At 39.2% G+C, this 16,987-nt stretch overlaps 4 protein-coding genes across 9 annotated transcripts in view; 2 read left to right on the top strand and 2 right to left on the bottom strand.

The window, feature by feature from the left end:
* The window catches only part of LOC5506044 (RNA-binding protein 41), a 29,804-nt gene extending 28,839 nt beyond the window's left edge, over positions 1 to 965 (bottom strand). For 3 of the 5 annotated variants that reach the window (XR_007314063.1, XM_048733855.1, XM_048733857.1), the window contains exons 1-3: positions 877 to 962; positions 680 to 778; positions 283 to 456 (exon numbers count right to left, since the gene is read on the bottom strand). Coding sequence is in view for 4 of the 5 variants with exons in the window: in XM_048733855.1 (XP_048589812.1) it covers positions 283 to 456; positions 680 to 762 (257 nt within the window). In the remaining variant the exon portion in view is untranslated. Of the gene's footprint in view, positions 1 to 282; positions 457 to 679; positions 779 to 876 lie in introns of all 5 variants that reach the window. The other 2 variants (XM_032374416.2, XM_048733856.1) reach the window with 2 other exon arrangements.
* Positions 966 to 986: 21 nt separating this feature from the next.
* Positions 987 to 2,750, top strand: LOC116613931 (28S ribosomal protein S31, mitochondrial). Its single transcript, XM_032374422.2, has one exon. The coding sequence runs from the start codon at positions 1,026 to 1,028 to the stop codon at positions 2,169 to 2,171; it is 1,146 nt and encodes a 381-aa protein (XP_032230313.2). The 5' UTR covers positions 987 to 1,025; the 3' UTR covers positions 2,172 to 2,750.
* Positions 2,649 to 11,603, bottom strand: LOC5506045 (serine/threonine-protein kinase PLK4). 2 transcript variants are annotated; one of them, XM_032374415.2, is made up of 22 exons: positions 11,347 to 11,603; positions 10,810 to 10,905; positions 10,261 to 10,356; positions 9,988 to 10,102; positions 9,545 to 9,657; positions 9,358 to 9,446; positions 9,035 to 9,131; positions 8,848 to 8,906; positions 8,717 to 8,765; positions 8,395 to 8,422; positions 8,203 to 8,285; positions 7,917 to 8,095; positions 7,421 to 7,627; positions 6,835 to 7,109; positions 6,520 to 6,646; positions 6,179 to 6,351; positions 5,446 to 5,669; positions 5,219 to 5,300; positions 4,760 to 5,042; positions 4,306 to 4,627; positions 3,363 to 3,469; positions 2,649 to 3,190 (listed from the first exon to the last, which is right to left on the bottom strand). In XM_032374415.2, the coding sequence occupies exons 2-22, from the start codon at positions 10,810 to 10,812 to the stop codon at positions 3,091 to 3,093; spliced, it is 2,811 nt and encodes a 936-aa protein (XP_032230306.2). In that variant the 5' UTR covers positions 10,813 to 10,905; positions 11,347 to 11,603; the 3' UTR covers positions 2,649 to 3,090. The 2 variants fall into 2 exon arrangements, with proteins under 2 accessions (XP_032230306.2, XP_001626807.2); XM_001626757.3 differs by having other exon boundaries at positions 11,360 to 11,603.
* A 245-nt stretch (positions 11,604 to 11,848) lies between these two features.
* Positions 11,849 to 16,987, top strand: part of LOC5506070 (breast cancer type 2 susceptibility protein homolog) — a 30,182-nt gene continuing 25,043 nt past the window's right edge. The window contains exons 1-6 of the mRNA XM_048733852.1: positions 11,849 to 12,028; positions 13,849 to 14,079; positions 14,567 to 14,697; positions 15,101 to 15,230; positions 15,694 to 15,740; positions 15,992 to 16,952. Coding sequence (XP_048589809.1) covers positions 11,890 to 12,028; positions 13,849 to 14,079; positions 14,567 to 14,697; positions 15,101 to 15,230; positions 15,694 to 15,740; positions 15,992 to 16,952 — 1,639 coding nt within the window. The 5' untranslated portion in view covers positions 11,849 to 11,889. The remainder of the gene's footprint in view (positions 12,029 to 13,848; positions 14,080 to 14,566; positions 14,698 to 15,100; positions 15,231 to 15,693; positions 15,741 to 15,991; positions 16,953 to 16,987) is intronic.

Genomic DNA, 16,987 nt, shown 5'->3' with positions numbered 1-16,987 from the left:
ACTTAGCCATCAGTTAAATCAAAAATATTTTTCCTACATGCAAGCATGGGTGATATAGAAGATGTCCCTAATAACCCTAATATTAGCAGGCTGGCCTCTTATTGCCTATTGGTGCCTGCAGACCTATTTATAACCAGGTACCTCAACTACTGGCTTTAAAAGCAAGGAGATTGGAAGAACACTTTTTTTGTTTTTTGCTTAAGCAATGATTTGTGAAAGTCCACTTTTAGTTTGTCACTAGAAATACAATAAAATATATGCACAGCACTATCCAGCCTCTACCTTTCGAGTGTGACGTCTGTGTCCAGCTGATTTTGAAGCATACGTTTCAGCTGCTGCTCTGCCTCTGTCTCTGTCCCCTCGCCTGGTTCTCCCAGCCGCTGGTCTTCATAGGGTACTGCGTCATGTCGACACATGCGGGTCACACCCCTACTCTTGTACCTCTGAGGGTTACCACTTATAACACAAAGCAAAGCATAATGCAAAGTGGTGGGTGGGGAGTCTTAATCCAATGGGAAATCAAACCCCCTCCAGCTACAAGCCTTAAGATCATGAACTACTTCAAGTTAATATCTCCACTATGATAAAAAAGCTTTTATGAGAGCATCTTTTTTTGTCATATCAACATATGTGTTTCGTGAATAGCAAAAATAGACGGCGGACTGCATCTATCACTCACCATGGTATCCCAGTCTGTCCGTATGATGTCGGTTCTGGTCTCAGATTTCTCGGAGTACTCACTGTAATGTGTGAAATTTTCATCAATTTGAAGCGTTTGCTATTATAGCCGAAATGGCTATAATAGCTATATCAGCCCAATAGTATCTTTAAATGGAACGAATACATTACCTTAATCAAATAGAAAAAAGAACTTACTTTTAATGACAACAGCAAAAAATCAGAACATGTCGTATGTTCCACTCTCCAATGTTTTGACCGCCATATTGGATTTCTTTGCGCGCGATGTGTCCTGGGAGTAATCGTGCGGAGCATTCTGGGATATCCATAATGGTGGACGGAGAAGCATGAGTGGTTTACTAAGTCGCGAGTTTGCGAAGCGATTTGTCGCTCTCAGAGCGAAAAAACCCTTTCAAATACCTGCTGCTGCACGGTTTCTCGCCTCGGAATCAGAAAATGGTGGCCAGAGTTCAAAGAAACCTGGAGTTTCAAGCTTATTGTCGTCGTTGAAGGGATCCAAAGAAGGAGAGGTGAAAAACATAGCGGAGCAGTTGAAACGAGATCGAGTCTATTCACAGGATGAAATCACCAAGAATCTCGACAAAGATGAACCTTTAAGAGTAGAGATAAGTGCTAGAAAGGCAGTTTTAGAAGCGAATCGCAAACACGTCACAGATAGTGACCGTAAAACTAAGACGTCTAGACTTCCAAGACAACCCCCAAGGCGAACAAGGGAAGATAGTGAGAGAGGATCAACCAGAACTGTAGTAAGGAGCAAAGATTTCAAGCACGAATCATGGGGTAAAAGAAGGCAAGAGAAGGTAGCTGATACAGTAACAAACGCCTTCGAGAGCAGTGATGTGAAAATTAAAGCAGACCCCGACCTTGACTCCAAACTCAAATCTATTTTGTCATCTTTGAAAGTGGACACAAACAGGAACCAACTCTCTAAGGATATCATTGGTGCCGTGCAGGGATGGGGTAAGAAGCCTACACGTTACCGAACAGACATCATCAAGGATTACAACGAGCAGTTTAAGACCCGCAGCAAACCTGTGGAGCAAATTTCCCTGACTTCAGGAAACAGATTAACTCTTTTTGATGAGGTTTTTTCAGCTAAGGAATTTTTAGTTCCTCCTGAGAAACTGTTCCTCACTGAACAGGAAACACTTGATGGTTTAGTTAACATGAAGATGTTGGATTACCGTAATGACTTTGAGAGCCTGATTGCACTGGCTGATCGTCAATGGAAGTTCCCAGTAGATAACGAGGTGTGTAAGGTTGATGAAGCTATAGTAGGTTTTGAAGAGCATGTTTTCTTGGGCTATTTGTTGGATGAATTTCCCAAGAAGGGCCCTGTTCGCCAATTCATGGAATTGGTCATCTGTGGTCTTGAGCAGAATCCTCATTTGTCAGTATCACAGAAGAAGGATCAAGTAGCCTGGTTCAAGGATTACTTTGAGAAGATTCCTAAAGAGGAACTCACTTTTTGAGTCATTCCCCTGGATGACTTTAATATGAGCAGCCTTATAAAAAGACCAAGTGATAACGTGAAGTTCGGTGGTGTCTCAATACGACAGTCCTCCATTAAGTTACAGGGTGCTAACTGTGTGTTTCAAGCCCATCTAAAACAAACCAATTCAGAGAAACACTAGACAAACAGGATAATTTCATTCCTTTACCCTAAAAGTAATGTGTAACATTTTTTCCTCTTCTCTCTGTGTTCTGCAGCAATTAAAGAATGAAAATTTTGTTATGTATTCTCTGTTATGTAATCCTGGCTTTTATTATATATATTGTAATGAACCTCTTGTCAGATCATGTCAACTAAAATATATATTCTTTCTTTTTTTCGGTTTTTAGACATTAATTGAAATAAGAAATACAAAAACAGTTATTGGAGAATAGATTGGATTTTACCATATTTCCTAAATTAAGAGTCATTTGTGGAAATCAGTACCAACCACCAATTGGTATGTGATATGCAGGTTTTATTACAAAGAGGGTTGGATATGCTGGAAAAAGGATTTACAAAGATAAAAATAAAGAATAAAATACTGCCTAACACTTTACAGAGTTTCAATTATTGTTATTTACAAACCACCAGTATACACAAGAATTTGTCATGCACTATAAATCATGACAATGCCCAACAATGGAGCTTATTAGGAGCGTGTTAGAAGCTTCATTCCAGAGGTCTTACCCATAACATGGTTTGTGGTGTAACACTGCAATATTGTTTCAGTGGTCGTAAACAATTTTAGACTGGAGTTTACAAAGGCAGAAATCTAGATAATTAAAATGTACAAAAAAGCCATTGGAGATTAAGATGAAAATTTGTGATTATACTGAATATTTGATTTGTGAAGAGTCTAAAAATGATATATATTGTGCTATAGGTTTGTATATGTTTTATGATACTTTAGAGGTTGTTGCTAGTGTTTTAATAACAGCTGGCAAATGGGAGAGCTTCTCTTTAATAACAGATGGCAATCTGTCTGCATATTCATACCTGTCAAGAAAAAAAAAGTAATTAGACACTTTGTATGTTATTTGTGAATCTTACAAGAGAAACATTTCCTGTAGAGTTCATAACCCAGCTGTGTTCGTTACTTGTGATTCTTACCAATGACATTTTCTGTACTTTTCATAACCCAGCTTTGCATGTTATTTGTAGCTCTTACCGAGTGACATTTCCCGTGCTGTCTGTAAACTTGATGGCGGCTGCTGCAGCATGGAATATGATCTGTGAGCCATCGGTATACTGAATCCACACCTCACCAGTTGTCAGCTAAGAATGAGCCCAAAGAACACATGTCACAAGATATAAGCTCATACCTCCAGAAATTTAGAATTTCTGAGAACGTCTACTGCAAAACTGTTTTAGCCTGAAGATGCATGTGACAATGGTTTTCTTTTTCTTTAGGTGCTTGTCCCAAATATACAAAGGTACAAAGCATATGATGCTGCTCTGAATGTGACAGGATGTCAGTGTCAAAAAACATGTGCATGAAATCAAATGTACATTTATGCTTAACAGACTATATCTTTAGTAGTACCTGTATTGAATAAAGGCCTATAATACAACAATACACTGGACAAGTTTTCTTAAATGCGAAACCACGCTATGAAAGGGATAAGGACGCTTCCCCTTTTCACACCTCAAGAAGTTTGAAATCAAAACCAACATGGCAAACTAACCGTTAGGCAAGGTGATAGACACAAAATTTCATAATAAAACTCTGAATGTGTCCTTTGAAACCCAAATAACTTCCTCATTTTTCTCAACTTAATGTTTCTTTCTACCTGTGCTAGTTTATATGGAACCAAATATTCGATTTTGATAAGAAAATCTGATACGTCTTGACAGCTGAGCGACAACTGATGGTGTTGCTGCCCTGGGCATGTTCCTTTTATAGCGCGATTTTGTGTTTAAACATGACCCTCTAAAAATGTTTGTAGCATATGATAATTTTCCTAGTTTCTTCCTTTCCTGGAAAAAAAATCAGTAAATTGTAGAAAAATAACTTCAATTGATACCTAAATTCTATTTATGACATTTCCCTCCTCAGAGACATTGTAAAATCCAGGTCAAGTGGTACAACATCAAAGGATGTGACTACTAACCTGTGAGGACCATCCCACACCATCCACAAATGCCATCTTGCAGACATGTGCCGAAGGTATAGGAGAGCTTCCCTCCACATAGTGGTGAGGGGAAGGATCTGTTTTGGCATTTGCCACTTCAGCAGGGATAGGCTGGGCTGGTGATTGCTTGTGCCGTGATGTCTTGGAGGGAGATGTTTTCCTGGATTTGCCTGGAAATGCTGGGTTGGTGGTCTGTGCTGTACTGGCAATGGTGCCATCAAATGACAAGAGGGAGGTCATTGCTGGAGCTGCAATACTTGGTGATGAAGGAAGGACAGGCTGGCTTTGACCGTTACTGCAGCTAGTTAGATAAAAGTCAATTTGTCCATGACAATAATAATAAAAACATATTAAACAGCTAGAGGCCAGATTTGGTACAAACAGGTATGGCTCACCGAAAAAGACTACAGTACAGACATTTTGGCATGCATACCCTTGTTGGTCCTGCTTTTCACTTTTTCCACTAGAGTTCTTCCATGCAGGAGGACGGCGGCCAACAATGAATGGGAAATACTGATTTCCATTGCTCTCTTTTTCCTCCTGCATAATGATTCTCTCAAGCCGGACGCATTGCTGGTAAGCAGCTTTGACATGTTGGATAAGCTTACGCATCTCCACTGGGACACCTTCAATGCCTCCAACCGATTCCAAGGTATAGGACACACCTCCTGGCTCAATGACACGGGTGCACTCCTGCGACTGATGAACTTTTGCCCCTGACAAAGTACAATGAGATCAAAACCATTCAATTTATAGAGTACACTCTACACTTCAAAATTATCTCTTAAGAAGTCCATTCCCCATTGTTTTTTCATGATTGATAGGTTCTTTGCAGAACCCCCTACCTCTCCCAAGTGTACTCATGATGCTAATCACTACTATTCTTACTCACCATTGTAGAAGCAGACTTCGAAGTCTGCATGTGGGTAGTTTTCCATGAGGACACATTTAGCATGCTTTGAATAAAGAGTGACCTGAAACAGACCAAAGTAGTTATCCATCTGGTAACTAATCACCATCACAATTCATATAATTTTTTTGTTAATGTCAATCGTATAATTAAAGGATGGCTATTAGCTTGGCATGCTGGTTCGCATTCAAGTTTCATGCATACCATACCTTGGGCGTAAGTTTGCGCACAAGTTGTACAAACTTTGCTGCATACTTATACTTCTTCCAGTACTTGGACGGCAGGCTGGGGAAGAGGTAGCTTCCATTCCCTGCAGATGGTGGCAAGGGGGGCTCACTGCCAAGTAACTTTTCTGCTTCACTAGGTTGGTACACAGAGACCTTCATGCCATTGGATGCAATTCTTATTACCTCGGTGACAATGCTTTGACCACCTGGTGAACAAAAAAGTCCATTACAGTCAACAAGATGCAGAAATGATTGGAATAAGGTCATTTGTCACACCATATTCATGATTTATTTACTTCTAATCTCATTAAACTAAAGAGCCCTTGTCAGTTATACCTTTGTTTTATTAAAATCCAATATTGAAACAGAAATTATTTGAGGAATTAAGAAAAAATATAAAAACTTTTTTGTACATGCCATTTACCAGGTTCAATTGGGAATTTTGTAATAGCTTTCTCAAAACAGCCGATAGAAATAGACGCTTTCTTGCACCTGGTATTTTGCTAGGGTAAAACAGCAGCTAGCAGGCAGATACACCATTTCAGTTAAACGTCACATTTCCGTTTGGCCGCTTTTGGCCATTTTGATAGTGAAAGGGTTAAAAGTTTTCTACATATAAGTGTTTAAGCTGTACATTTAAGTTGAAGTTTGTCAAAAAAAAAAAGCTTCATCACACTTGTAACATCATTTGAGACTGGATCACTGTGTGTACTACCTTTTTGTTGTAAGAATTCCAGGCAGACTTCTGCTTCATCAGTGATGCTAACAACTGCATTCCGTGTCTTCTGTCGGATGGGCCTGAGTCTTTCAGCATTCAGTGGCTCTGTCAGTTCACCCAGTGATTTATCCCTTCCACCAGAACGTGATTTTTCAGCACGCCTGGTTTGCCTTTGCAAGAAAAAAAGTAAAAATGAAAGAGAAATGTAAACACCAAGCAAGCAAAATGTTTTTTTTTCTAAACCAACATAATTTTTTTTCTTGTCTTCTATTACATGTTAAAGAAGCAAAAAATAAATATAGCATTGGCCATCTTGACCCAAGCCAGCAGTCAGATACCTTTCACTATCACTACGATGATTCTGCTTACGCCTGCTCTCTCCCTGACTGGGTTGCGGTGAAGCATCAAAATCCTTACTGACACTGTCACTACCATGGCGCTTGTGGTGTGAGTGTGGCCTACTGTCTGTGGACATAAAAAATCGGCACATAAAAGTTGTGTTTGAGTATAATAAGGGCACTCTGGTAGTTAGTTTTTAACACTGTTTCTGGTAAGAGTTAATTGCTAAAAAGTGTTTCCCTGACAATCTTTCTTCCTCCTTTTCTCTCCTCTCCTGGCTACATCTCATGACCTTTTTAATATGAGGTACTGACCTTGGCTGCTATAGGCTCTGCTGTGCTCACTCTTGGTAGCACTTGGCTGCTCAATGGATTTCTCATACATGTGATTATCTCTTGTTTGACAGCTTTCCTTGTTATTGTGGTCTGTGCTGGAGGTCTTAAGCCCATGGTTCGCAGAGTAAGACTTGGTATCTGCACTGTAGAAACCACTGCTGCTGGTGTTAGTGCCGTTTTGCTGTCCCGCCGAGTGTAAAATATCCCCAAGGGTGCTTCCATAATAACTGCTGTATTTGGTTGCATTATATGACCTGCAATAAGTGTTATACAAATTATCAATCAGTATTATGAACAGGAACATATCGCAAGGGGATGAAAAGGGCCCAGAAATAATTTTGCCACTGTATTACAAGAAAGGATACAGACTTTTTAACTATAGACCATTAAGTTCAGAGAACCATAGACGCTTGGAGCCTCTGGTACCCAGGTGGACATCCGTCAAATCCACCCATCATATTGAAGTCACACACCCACGATTGTGAGCATGAACACATGCTTCTGTTTTCTGACAACTTTTTTTTTCTGAATTTGACTTCATGCAGTTTCATCATTACAAACTTACTTGAATTTGCTTTGAATCCCATTCATTTTGTCCAGGCCCACTAGTGGCTTCTGTGGTAGTTTGGGGATCTTAGACGAGTGGATATCTGACAGCCATGAGTCAGAAGTACGGGTCTTCAGCCCAGAATACTGGGCTGGCTGTGCCACATCTGACCCGCGGACATGGGATGAGCTCCCTGTGGTTACATTCTCAGTGCTTGGACAGGAGCTAGGGTTAAAAACATGATGAATGTCAACCTTCCACTAAGGGTATGTCATTCTGGGATGACAATGGTTTGTAAAGGATGTTCAGAATGACATTTGAATCATTCTGCTACAGGTAGCAGGATAGCAGGATAAACGAACGCATGCTTTTTCTATTCTAATCATTCTCATTTTAGAATGACAAGTAAAAAAAAATGCACCCTAAGAAACACAGGAGAGAAGCATATTAAAGTGTTGATTTATTTCCCTTTTTTGAAGGTCCAATTAATTAATATCTCGGTTACAGTATGTACCTTGGTCTTTGCCTAACAGGAGGGGATGGGGGGTGTTTAGGATCACGAGGCCAGATGTCTGATGTCCTTTCAGCTGAGCTGGATTTGACAGCATGTCTGTTATCCTGCTGAAATGGCGCATGACCTGTGGATATGGTTGCCATGGTACCCGTGCCACTGTCCAAGGAATTCTCATAGGCCTTGAAAAACATTCCACATTACTGTTAATAACTTTGCTTTAAAGGTTAATAATTATTAGTTGAACTTAAAAATATAATTCAGTGTGAAAGCAAGTGAAAAACCATACCCGTGGATTTAGATGCTGTCTTGTTGGTGATGAGTATTTGGTATTCAAGGTCTGGTTTGTGATGAATGGGTGATCAAGAATCCCTGTCAATAAAAAAATATATAAATATAAAAAATAAAATAAAAAATAACACCTGAGAATTGTTAGAAGTTAATGACTACACAAATATTTTGAATCCACTGTCACACTCACCTGATAGGGTAAGTCTGTCTTGTGGATTCTAAAATCATGAAAAAGTACCATTTCAGATTCTATTTGATTTACTTTACTAAACTCTGAAATACTGTATTATTATGGGAAATACTGAGTACGACAATATTAGGATATGGTATCTCATAGGCGTTTGCCTAATGGCTAGATTACCCACAGTATATACACAGGTGACCCACCAAATACTGGTAGTCCACTTTGTCACACTAGTGTACCTATTTTAGACTTCTTCAGGGCAAAAACTACTTCAGACAAAGATATACTGTAAGCTTTATGGTGGTGTATGGGTGGTTCTACAATTCACCTTTTTCAGCAACTTGGAAATCAAGTCCCTTGCTTCTATGGATACATGGCTGTAATCAAAATGTTGTTTAACAGTTAACCACTTGTACTTCAGATGAACAAGGCAAGTCCCAATTACTGCACTGTACTTACTTTGGGATGTCATACTCAGCCAGGACAACTTTGTTTAGAGTGCTTCTGACGGCTTCAGTCTAACAACAATTGACGATATAATGGTATTTAAATAAATAATTGGGAAATAACTTCCCTTGCTTCTAGAAGGAAGGGATTGGGAAATAATGCAGTACAAAAACAATATGATTAAATTTATTGTACTTACATCAAATGGAGGTTTTCCAACAAGTAGTGTAAACAGCATACATCCAATGGACCAGACATCAGATTCCAACCCATGAGGATCCCTTGTTGCTATCTCACTTGAAATGTCAAACACACAAAAATCAAGGTTGGGATTGATTATTTCACTAAAAATGGTTAGAATTGAACATAATCTGATATTGATAGTGAAGCATTGAAACAGACAACATAATCAAACATGAAAGGACCCCTTTTTGTTTTACCACAACAGTGAACACATCCAAACATCCTTGCTGGTCATGCAACATACACAAGACCACCACAACTGGTGTATACAGTGCTTACGGGGAGATGTAGTTGGGTGTTCCACACATGGTGTAGTGCTTCTCGTCAGGCAGGGACAGCCTCGTAGCAAGTCCAAAGTCAGCAATTTTCTACAATGAATAAGTAATCACCAAAACACATAAGTAAGCACTTGAGGTGACATTGTCTTATAACATGAGTAAGAATCAATCAAATACACAAGACTCACTGCGTCCATGTCACTTGAGAGCAAGATGTTCCCAAGGGAGAGGTCCCTGTGGATTATGCCATGAGAGTGCAAGTAGAGCACACCCTTGACAACCTGCAGCATGATGCGGCGAACTGGTGGTCAACGAAAAGTAAAAAAATTACAAGAACAGAACAAGATACTGTAAAGGCATCAAATGCGATTTTAATAAAAACAATCCTGTTGCCATTCAGAACCTCAGTACATTCACACTATCATGAGACGGTAGACCAACCTTCACTCTTCTGGGTATCTTCACATCTCAACATTCTCAGCCCTTCTTTAACCTGGTTCCAAAGCCTCAAAAGTCTCTCTATTTAGTGGCCAGCGAGCCCGCTGGCCACTAAACAGAGAGAAGTTTGAGACACTGGAGCCAGTACACCAACTTCGGTACAAGGTACACATAGTTATCAGAGTAGACATACCTTCACTCTCCTTGAGGGTGTGTCCCTGCTTTCTCAAGTATCTGTTTGCCTCACCATTCTCAGCCAGCTCCAGTACAAGGTACACATAGTTGTCATCCTCAAAATAAGTATAGAGCTACCAAAAAAACAGAAACAACTGATTGACCTTGAACTATGTTTCAGTCCACAATAGTTCAAGCCATTGTAAATAAATTAAAAATATTTCTGGGTTCTCTGGCCTGTCAAACATTTTATGTCTTATGGTATCTTAAAAAACTTTTGTTAAGTTTTTACCTCTAAAATGGATGGATGTTTTAGTCGACAATGGATTTCCACCTCATTGCATACTCTATTCACCATTCCTGCTGTTCTCATTGCTTTCTTGTCAATCTGAAGACAGCAATAACAAACATTCTATTTCAGCTATTTCATCAAATGACATCAAATGATATTCATTTTACAGCGTATTTATTAATTTGGAGATTTCCTTTACACAAGGCGACAATTAAAGAAGGGAATTGTGTTTTCAACATTATTGGACTCAAGTCCTGACAAAGGCTATCCAGGCTAGATCCAGTCAGACTGATTTTGTGTGTGTTCATTTGGTGTAATCCAGACTTCTAAAGATCTTGATCGTAGGCAACACATTTTTAGTGCAACAGATGGGAGCTAGGCCACAACAAATTGCAGCAGATAAATGCTCCAACTATCAATCACCCTGACAAATCATTGCAAGCTGCTTTTTGACATAATCTTGTTGATTACAATATAAAGCTTTCAGTAATATTGTAGAAAAGATTACAGAGGAAATATCCTTAAAAGACAATAAAGGCAAGTGTTTACCATTTTGATGGCTACTTCCTGTCCTGTGGCTAAACAACGTCCCCTGTAAACGCAGGCAAACCCCCCTTTTCCAAGAAGATCTAGGACTTGGAAGTCCTAAAAAGAAATTTGACAATTTATAAAATCAATATAAATACGTGAAGTAGACACAGCTAGACATATTTAGTACATAAGTAAGCTTAACGTTAACTAAAGTTCCTGTAGTTTTTCCGTTGACGACTTTATCAAGCTACAATGTATAGAAAAAAAAGGTTATAATTTTACGGTTTTCCTTCCCTTAGTGGCTCGCCCGTGGATGAAATTATCTCAAACCGAGCAACCAAAGGGAAACCACTAACTAAATGGATCGACATGAGAAACAAATGTCGTAGATGTTAAAGTCAGAACATCACAGTATTTTATCTCAAAGTATCCAGAAGATGAAAAGCAAGGACAGCAAAAACTCAAGGCCATACATATATGATCATTCATATTGTCTAGGACAGCAACCATAAGTCGACCTTATATTAGTTTTCTAGAGGAATAACGATACAATACCACACAAATTCACCTCGATCGAGTCCCCCATGTATTGTGTTGTCATCTTCTAGTATTTTCAAGTTCAAAACAGATACGTTTTTAAACCCGAATACACCAAAAGAAACCCTCCAGTATGTGTATAAATCATCTGTTTAAGCATATGAAATTGTTTTTCGGTGATCGCCCATATTTTAGACGGTTTTTATCACAATTTTTCCAGTAATTCTGTAAGTTTACTTTGCTCTCGTTTCATGAAAACGGATTTGAACGAGCGCGCGCAACCATGATTGAATCAAAACGAGGCTCGGCAACGGACTTCTGGGTAATAAACAAACCTCTGAAAAGAAAAGAAAATAACTTTATATTTCCAGCAACAATAACACATAATCGAAAATATTTTACTAAATGCGTAGATACAAAAAATGATTACAAATCTTGATTAAATATATTTTTTATTTAATCCTGCTTGTTGGGTTGACTGAATCCCACGTGTGGACTGGGTTCTAGTCCCGCGATGGCGCGAAATGTCAAATCCAACATGGCGGCTTCCGCGTAAACAACATGTCAACAGGCATTCGCCCGAAATGCCACGAGCAGTGCCCTAAAGCCCACAAAAACTTATCGAAATCTGTATTTATTGACACAAAGAAACCAAGTGAGGACTTCTGGAAGAGTTTACTTCAAGAAAAATGTCCAGAAGGTAATCGTAAGCTAAACCATCGATGTGTGAATGTTATGCGCTGAGGGCAACCAACAAGACTTTCGTGACGCAAATGTAGCTTTAGTATTGTTGACAGTCGTCATATCTTTTAGGAATGCTTGTTATAATAACTTTGATGCAAATGAGTTATGCAAATTGAATTGATGTTACGCGATCTATGGTTATACAAATAATCTACTTGAACCTGTTGTTAATTTCCCAAATGAAGTAGAGTGAAGTAGACCGGAACACTCACCGCAATTAGCTGTGCGAAGGCGAATGAAAGTTGGTTTCATTGTTAGCGTCAACTCCTTTGAGATTATCAAGTAATATTAATTCAGATATTTTTCTGCCATGAGTGAAAATTTTGACCAAGTTTCACCAAGATGTATATGTTAGACACTTCTACACTTAAAACTGTACTTTTTAAATCCAGACCACAGGGTCAGGATATCTCGAGTCTAAGCCAATCAGATTAGAGCAGTTTAATCATCTTTCTGGACTTGGGATATATGGAGAATAAGCCAATCATATGAGGTCTCATGGAGTTGCTATTTTCGGGGGTCAGGATATCCTGACAACGAGCCAATCATATCCCAAGTTAGTTCGAATGTTCCTGCTAGTGTGTACAACACAGCTCTGCTCAATTAACCCTTCCTAGAGAAGCACACGCAAAGTCGGGATATCCCAAGTTAGTTCAAATGTTCCTGCTAGTGCGTACAACACAGCTCTGCTCAATTAACCCGTCCTAGAGAAGCATATGTGAAGTAGGGATTTCCCCGAGATAGTTTGAATATCCCTGCTAGTGCGTACAACACAGCTCTGCTCATTTAACCCGTCCTAGAGAAACACACACAAAGTCGGGATATCCAGAGTTAGTTTGAATGTTCCTGCTAGTGTGTTCAACACAGCTCTGCTCAATTCGTGGGATATTTCGACTATACGTTTTTCTGTCTGATTATGTGGAATTATAGGCAGAAAGAAAATCAAATTAGCAGATCTAAATGATTTGAGACTGTGTCTCAAATATCAGAAAGGTAATTTACGTGTTAGTTTGATTACGTAGCATTATATGCAAAAAGAAATGAAGCGCAACCTAGATTTACGGGGACTAAAACTTCGTGATCGGAATCCCGGTTATTAATTTGACCGAAAGCAAAGCTCAGCGTGATTTTACGTGCAAGTGAATTTCGAAAGCTTGGCCAGTCTGCTAAGCTAGACATCATTAATAGAATATTTCTTCTTTCCGGTAGGCATATCCGACTGCAGCCTTTGATAGATTGTTGACAAAGTAAAAACTACGAAAATTGGCCTACACAGTTTGTTTGAAAGAAAAATACGACCTTTTCACACAGAGCCATAATTGTGTCTGTAGGTTTGACCTTTGATTTTCAAGTACATGTAATGACAGATGATACCCATTACACTGATAACGATACCCGGTATGATTGGCTTGTTGTCGGGATATCCTGACCCCCCAAAATAGCAACTCCATGAGACCTCATATGATTGGCTTATTCTCCATATATCCCAAGTCCAGAAAAGACGATTAAACTGCTCTAATCTGATTGGCTTAGACTCGAGATATCCTGACCCTGTGGTCTGTAATTTAAAAGTACAGTTTTAAGTGGAGAAGTACAGATTTAAATGGAGAAGTGTTATTATCACCAGTTGCACTGTAAATTGTTTGTACTGTAGCTCCTTTTATTTTATAAATCACTACGAAGCTACAATACAACATATGATAGTCATATAGGTGGTTTGCAGCATCAGTAGTATGTCACAAAGGGCAGAGGTTATTGACAACTTTTTTTTTCTAGAATTGTGTGATGTAAGTGAAGGTCTCTTGAATGACTCAGACCTAACTCCTGATGACTTCCTCTCTTCAATTGATCAAGAAACAAGCATTAAAGAGCATGTCAATAGGACACAATATGAGTCTGACCAGCAAAAGTTTCCCAGTCATGAATTCAAGACTCCAGCAACCCAGAAAACTAGACAGTTCAGTCATCTGGATCGCACGCCAAATTTATTCACCCAAGACTCACAAGGTACAGCTAGCATTTATCACCCATGCAGGCCCATAGCTAGGATTCACTGAGCAGGGTGTGCCATTTAGAAAGTCTACATGATTTCAAGAAAAAAGACTTCTTTTTTGTGGTTCAAAGGAAAGTACATGACCTCTCCGCCCACTCCTAGCTATGCACCCTTACCCTAATAAAAAGTGGTGAACAAGCTAGATGAGGGAGAATTGAATTGAGTCTCTGTCGTTTGGAGTTTTATGAGGGGATTTTATGAAAGTGATGAGGTGGTGGTGGTGGTGGTGGTGGTGGTGGTGGGGGGGGGGGGGGGGGTTGAATGTCTTTTCATCAATTTCTCTTTGAATTTTCATAACTTAAAGCAAAAGCTCTAAGAGCACACTAGCCCCCAACCCCCCAAGACCCAGACATGTGGTCCCTGCTTTTAGTACAAATTATTGGGTATATTGTAATAAATGGTTATTATGTATATGTATATTATATGGTTGTATTTCGGTAGAGCATGTCACTCCCAATAACATCCCTGGAAGCCATACTGTGGAAAGAGAAGAGAGTCTTGTTGGAGGTTTAGTTCAGGTGCACAGACCATGGGAAAGTCTGATAAAAACTCCAGAAACTCTGGAGCAGCTGGTAAGATTTATAATGATACCATGCTATACAGTTACTGTATGCATCTCACTTCATATAATATATGAAGAAAGAAAACATATAATACACTCCCAGTTTTAGTTGAAATATGATTGTTGTAACTGTCGGAGGACCACGTCGTCAGGCAGACTAGGGTGAATACAGTCTAGTTTTTATAGACTGATACATCTCTTTGTCCACAGTGGTAGCAGCATTGCTATTGAACATCATTCAGCACTGTTATGTACATTGGTAGATTATAGAATCATTGAAACTATGGTGTGCTATGCTATGTAAGGCAAGGCCTGGTCTATAACCCTCTTGCACTTGTTCTATTATCTGAGAATGAGGGTCCTTTGAGTTACAGATAATAAACATCTAACTGGAATTTTATTCTTTGTTACAGATAACAGAGAAGCAGTCATGTAGGCCTAGCTTACCAATGCTGGATGTATCTGAAGCCAGAGATGATACCATAGAGTGGACTGAGTCAATGGCCACCCCACCAAGACAGAAGGATGACGGGATTGATGAGGGTGAGCATTTCTATATTTCGCATAAACAGAACATTTTACAAATGACTGTAAAAGAGGAGGCATGGTATGGTGTTCAAACAGTATGGAAGATTGTGCTTTTACAGTATAGTACCCGTGAAATAAACTCTAATGATAATGTCCTCATTAACAGGCTCTGCACATACTTAATAAGAGTCTAATTTAAATGAGGCAAGATCAAATTAAGTTAAAGAGCAAAGGCTCCATTAGCTGTCGTATGGCCCAAACGAACAATGACAATAAGATTTTTATTTTACAATGTTTTGAGAAAAAAAATGCTACTCAGTAAGTGTTGCATTGTTTCGCAGTGGGTCATTTGGGGATTGATGGCTCTCCATTCAAATGATGAACAGTACATACAGTTTATGTAGAATTTGAGCTGAGTATATAGTAATGAAAACAAATGATATATCTGTGCTAAAACAAGAGGTACTTTGCTCCATAGGTGAGCTTATGGATACAAAGATCACGGTGGGGGAGAAGGGGACAAAGGTTGGTAGAATTCCCTAGAAATAGACTAACCCCATTCCACAATAGATTTTATTGTCCATACTTCAAAACGTTTTGTAATTAGATGAATTCCAACAAAATATCAAACAATATCCATCAATGGTTGCCATAAATCTTTATTTGTTTTTTCAAAGTTAATTTGAATATATGAATTATATTTTTCTGCCTATTCCTGTATAATTTCTCAAATTCTAGTTTGTGCATACGTAAATTCCTTCCTTATTTATACTTAGGTTGCTAGGACATTGTTTTCAAAGAAAAACCTCCAGAATGAGTCTGACAACACATCACTTGAAGTCACTTCTCTCCCTGAACTGGAGGAAAACTCTGAACTCTCATTAATGCCTTTTGCTTCTGAAAATACAACAAAGACCACATCGAACAGATCAGAACGAGAGCCTGTCCCAGCTGTCAGTCCACTGGTCTCCTCACAAGAAGTGACAAGTTTCCACGCTCTACCTCAATCAACCCCTAAGATCACAAAAATAAATGTCAAGCGGAGGGATAAACGTCATAGGAGAGGTCGCAGAAAGAAACTTTGTAAGACAACATCAAAAGGGGTTGATGGTTCAGGGTCTTCAGAGCAAAGCAGTCACAGCCCTTTAACTCCAGATGTAGATTTTACAGTGTGCGATGACATTAACCCTAGTCAACACTCTCAAAAACAGATATCTTCTCATCAACAATATAGTAGTAATTTAGAGTTATTAAACTATGAAACGACAAGTATTAGTCGTCAGGAATTAGAGGAAAACAGTACTTCTGGACTTTGCCGGAGTCTGACATTGCTTGATGATACGTTGGTATCGTGTTGTGAGCGTTCTCTAGTATCTATTGAATCCCAAGAAGCTTTGGAGAAACCTTCTGTGTCAAAGACTGACTCTTACATGGCCTGCACTTCAGCAGAGTTTGGAGACTCTTACAGTGGTATTGCTGATCGTCCAAATGGGTCTAAATGTTGTAGTAATACTTCTCAAAAGGCTTCGTTTGCTGTTTCTGCTGTTCACGCGCAAACGTTTTCTCCTTTCCCCTGTGAGAGCAGTACCTCAGGCTTTGTTCTACCAAGTGACACCCTTGATGCAATGGATATAAGCATTGGTTCACTTTCTACCTCATTTGAAGAGGCTTTGGCGACAGAGGTAGACAGGGCTGGGACGTCAGATGTTTCCACTAGAAATTCTGATCGTAGTAAAGGTACGTTACATGTCAATATGACATGTCTTTTGGCT

The sequence above is a fragment of the Nematostella vectensis genome, chromosome 10, assembly GCF_932526225.1.
Source record: "Nematostella vectensis chromosome 10, jaNemVect1.1, whole genome shotgun sequence".
NCBI lineage: Eukaryota > Metazoa > Cnidaria > Anthozoa > Actiniaria > Edwardsiidae > Nematostella > Nematostella vectensis.
This window is presented reverse-complemented; position numbering and strand designations above follow the sequence as displayed.

Bases quoted from the DNA above. Each gene is read 5' to 3' on its own strand.
- LOC116613931 (XM_032374422.2), top strand. From the start codon at position 1,026: ATGAGTGGTTTACTAAGTCGCGAGTTTGCGAAGCGATTTGTCGCTCTC.
- LOC5506045 (XM_001626757.3), bottom strand. From the start codon at position 11,392: ATGACAACACAATACATGGGGGACTCGATCGAG. The intron at 9,132-9,357 runs GTAAGCACTGTA...TGACATTTCAAG, and splicing joins ACACCCAACTACATCTCCCC to TGAGATAGCAACAAGGGATC. The intron at 8,907-9,034 runs GTAAGTACAATA...AATTGTTGTTAG, and splicing joins TTGGAAAACCTCCATTTGAT to ACTGAAGCCGTCAGAAGCAC.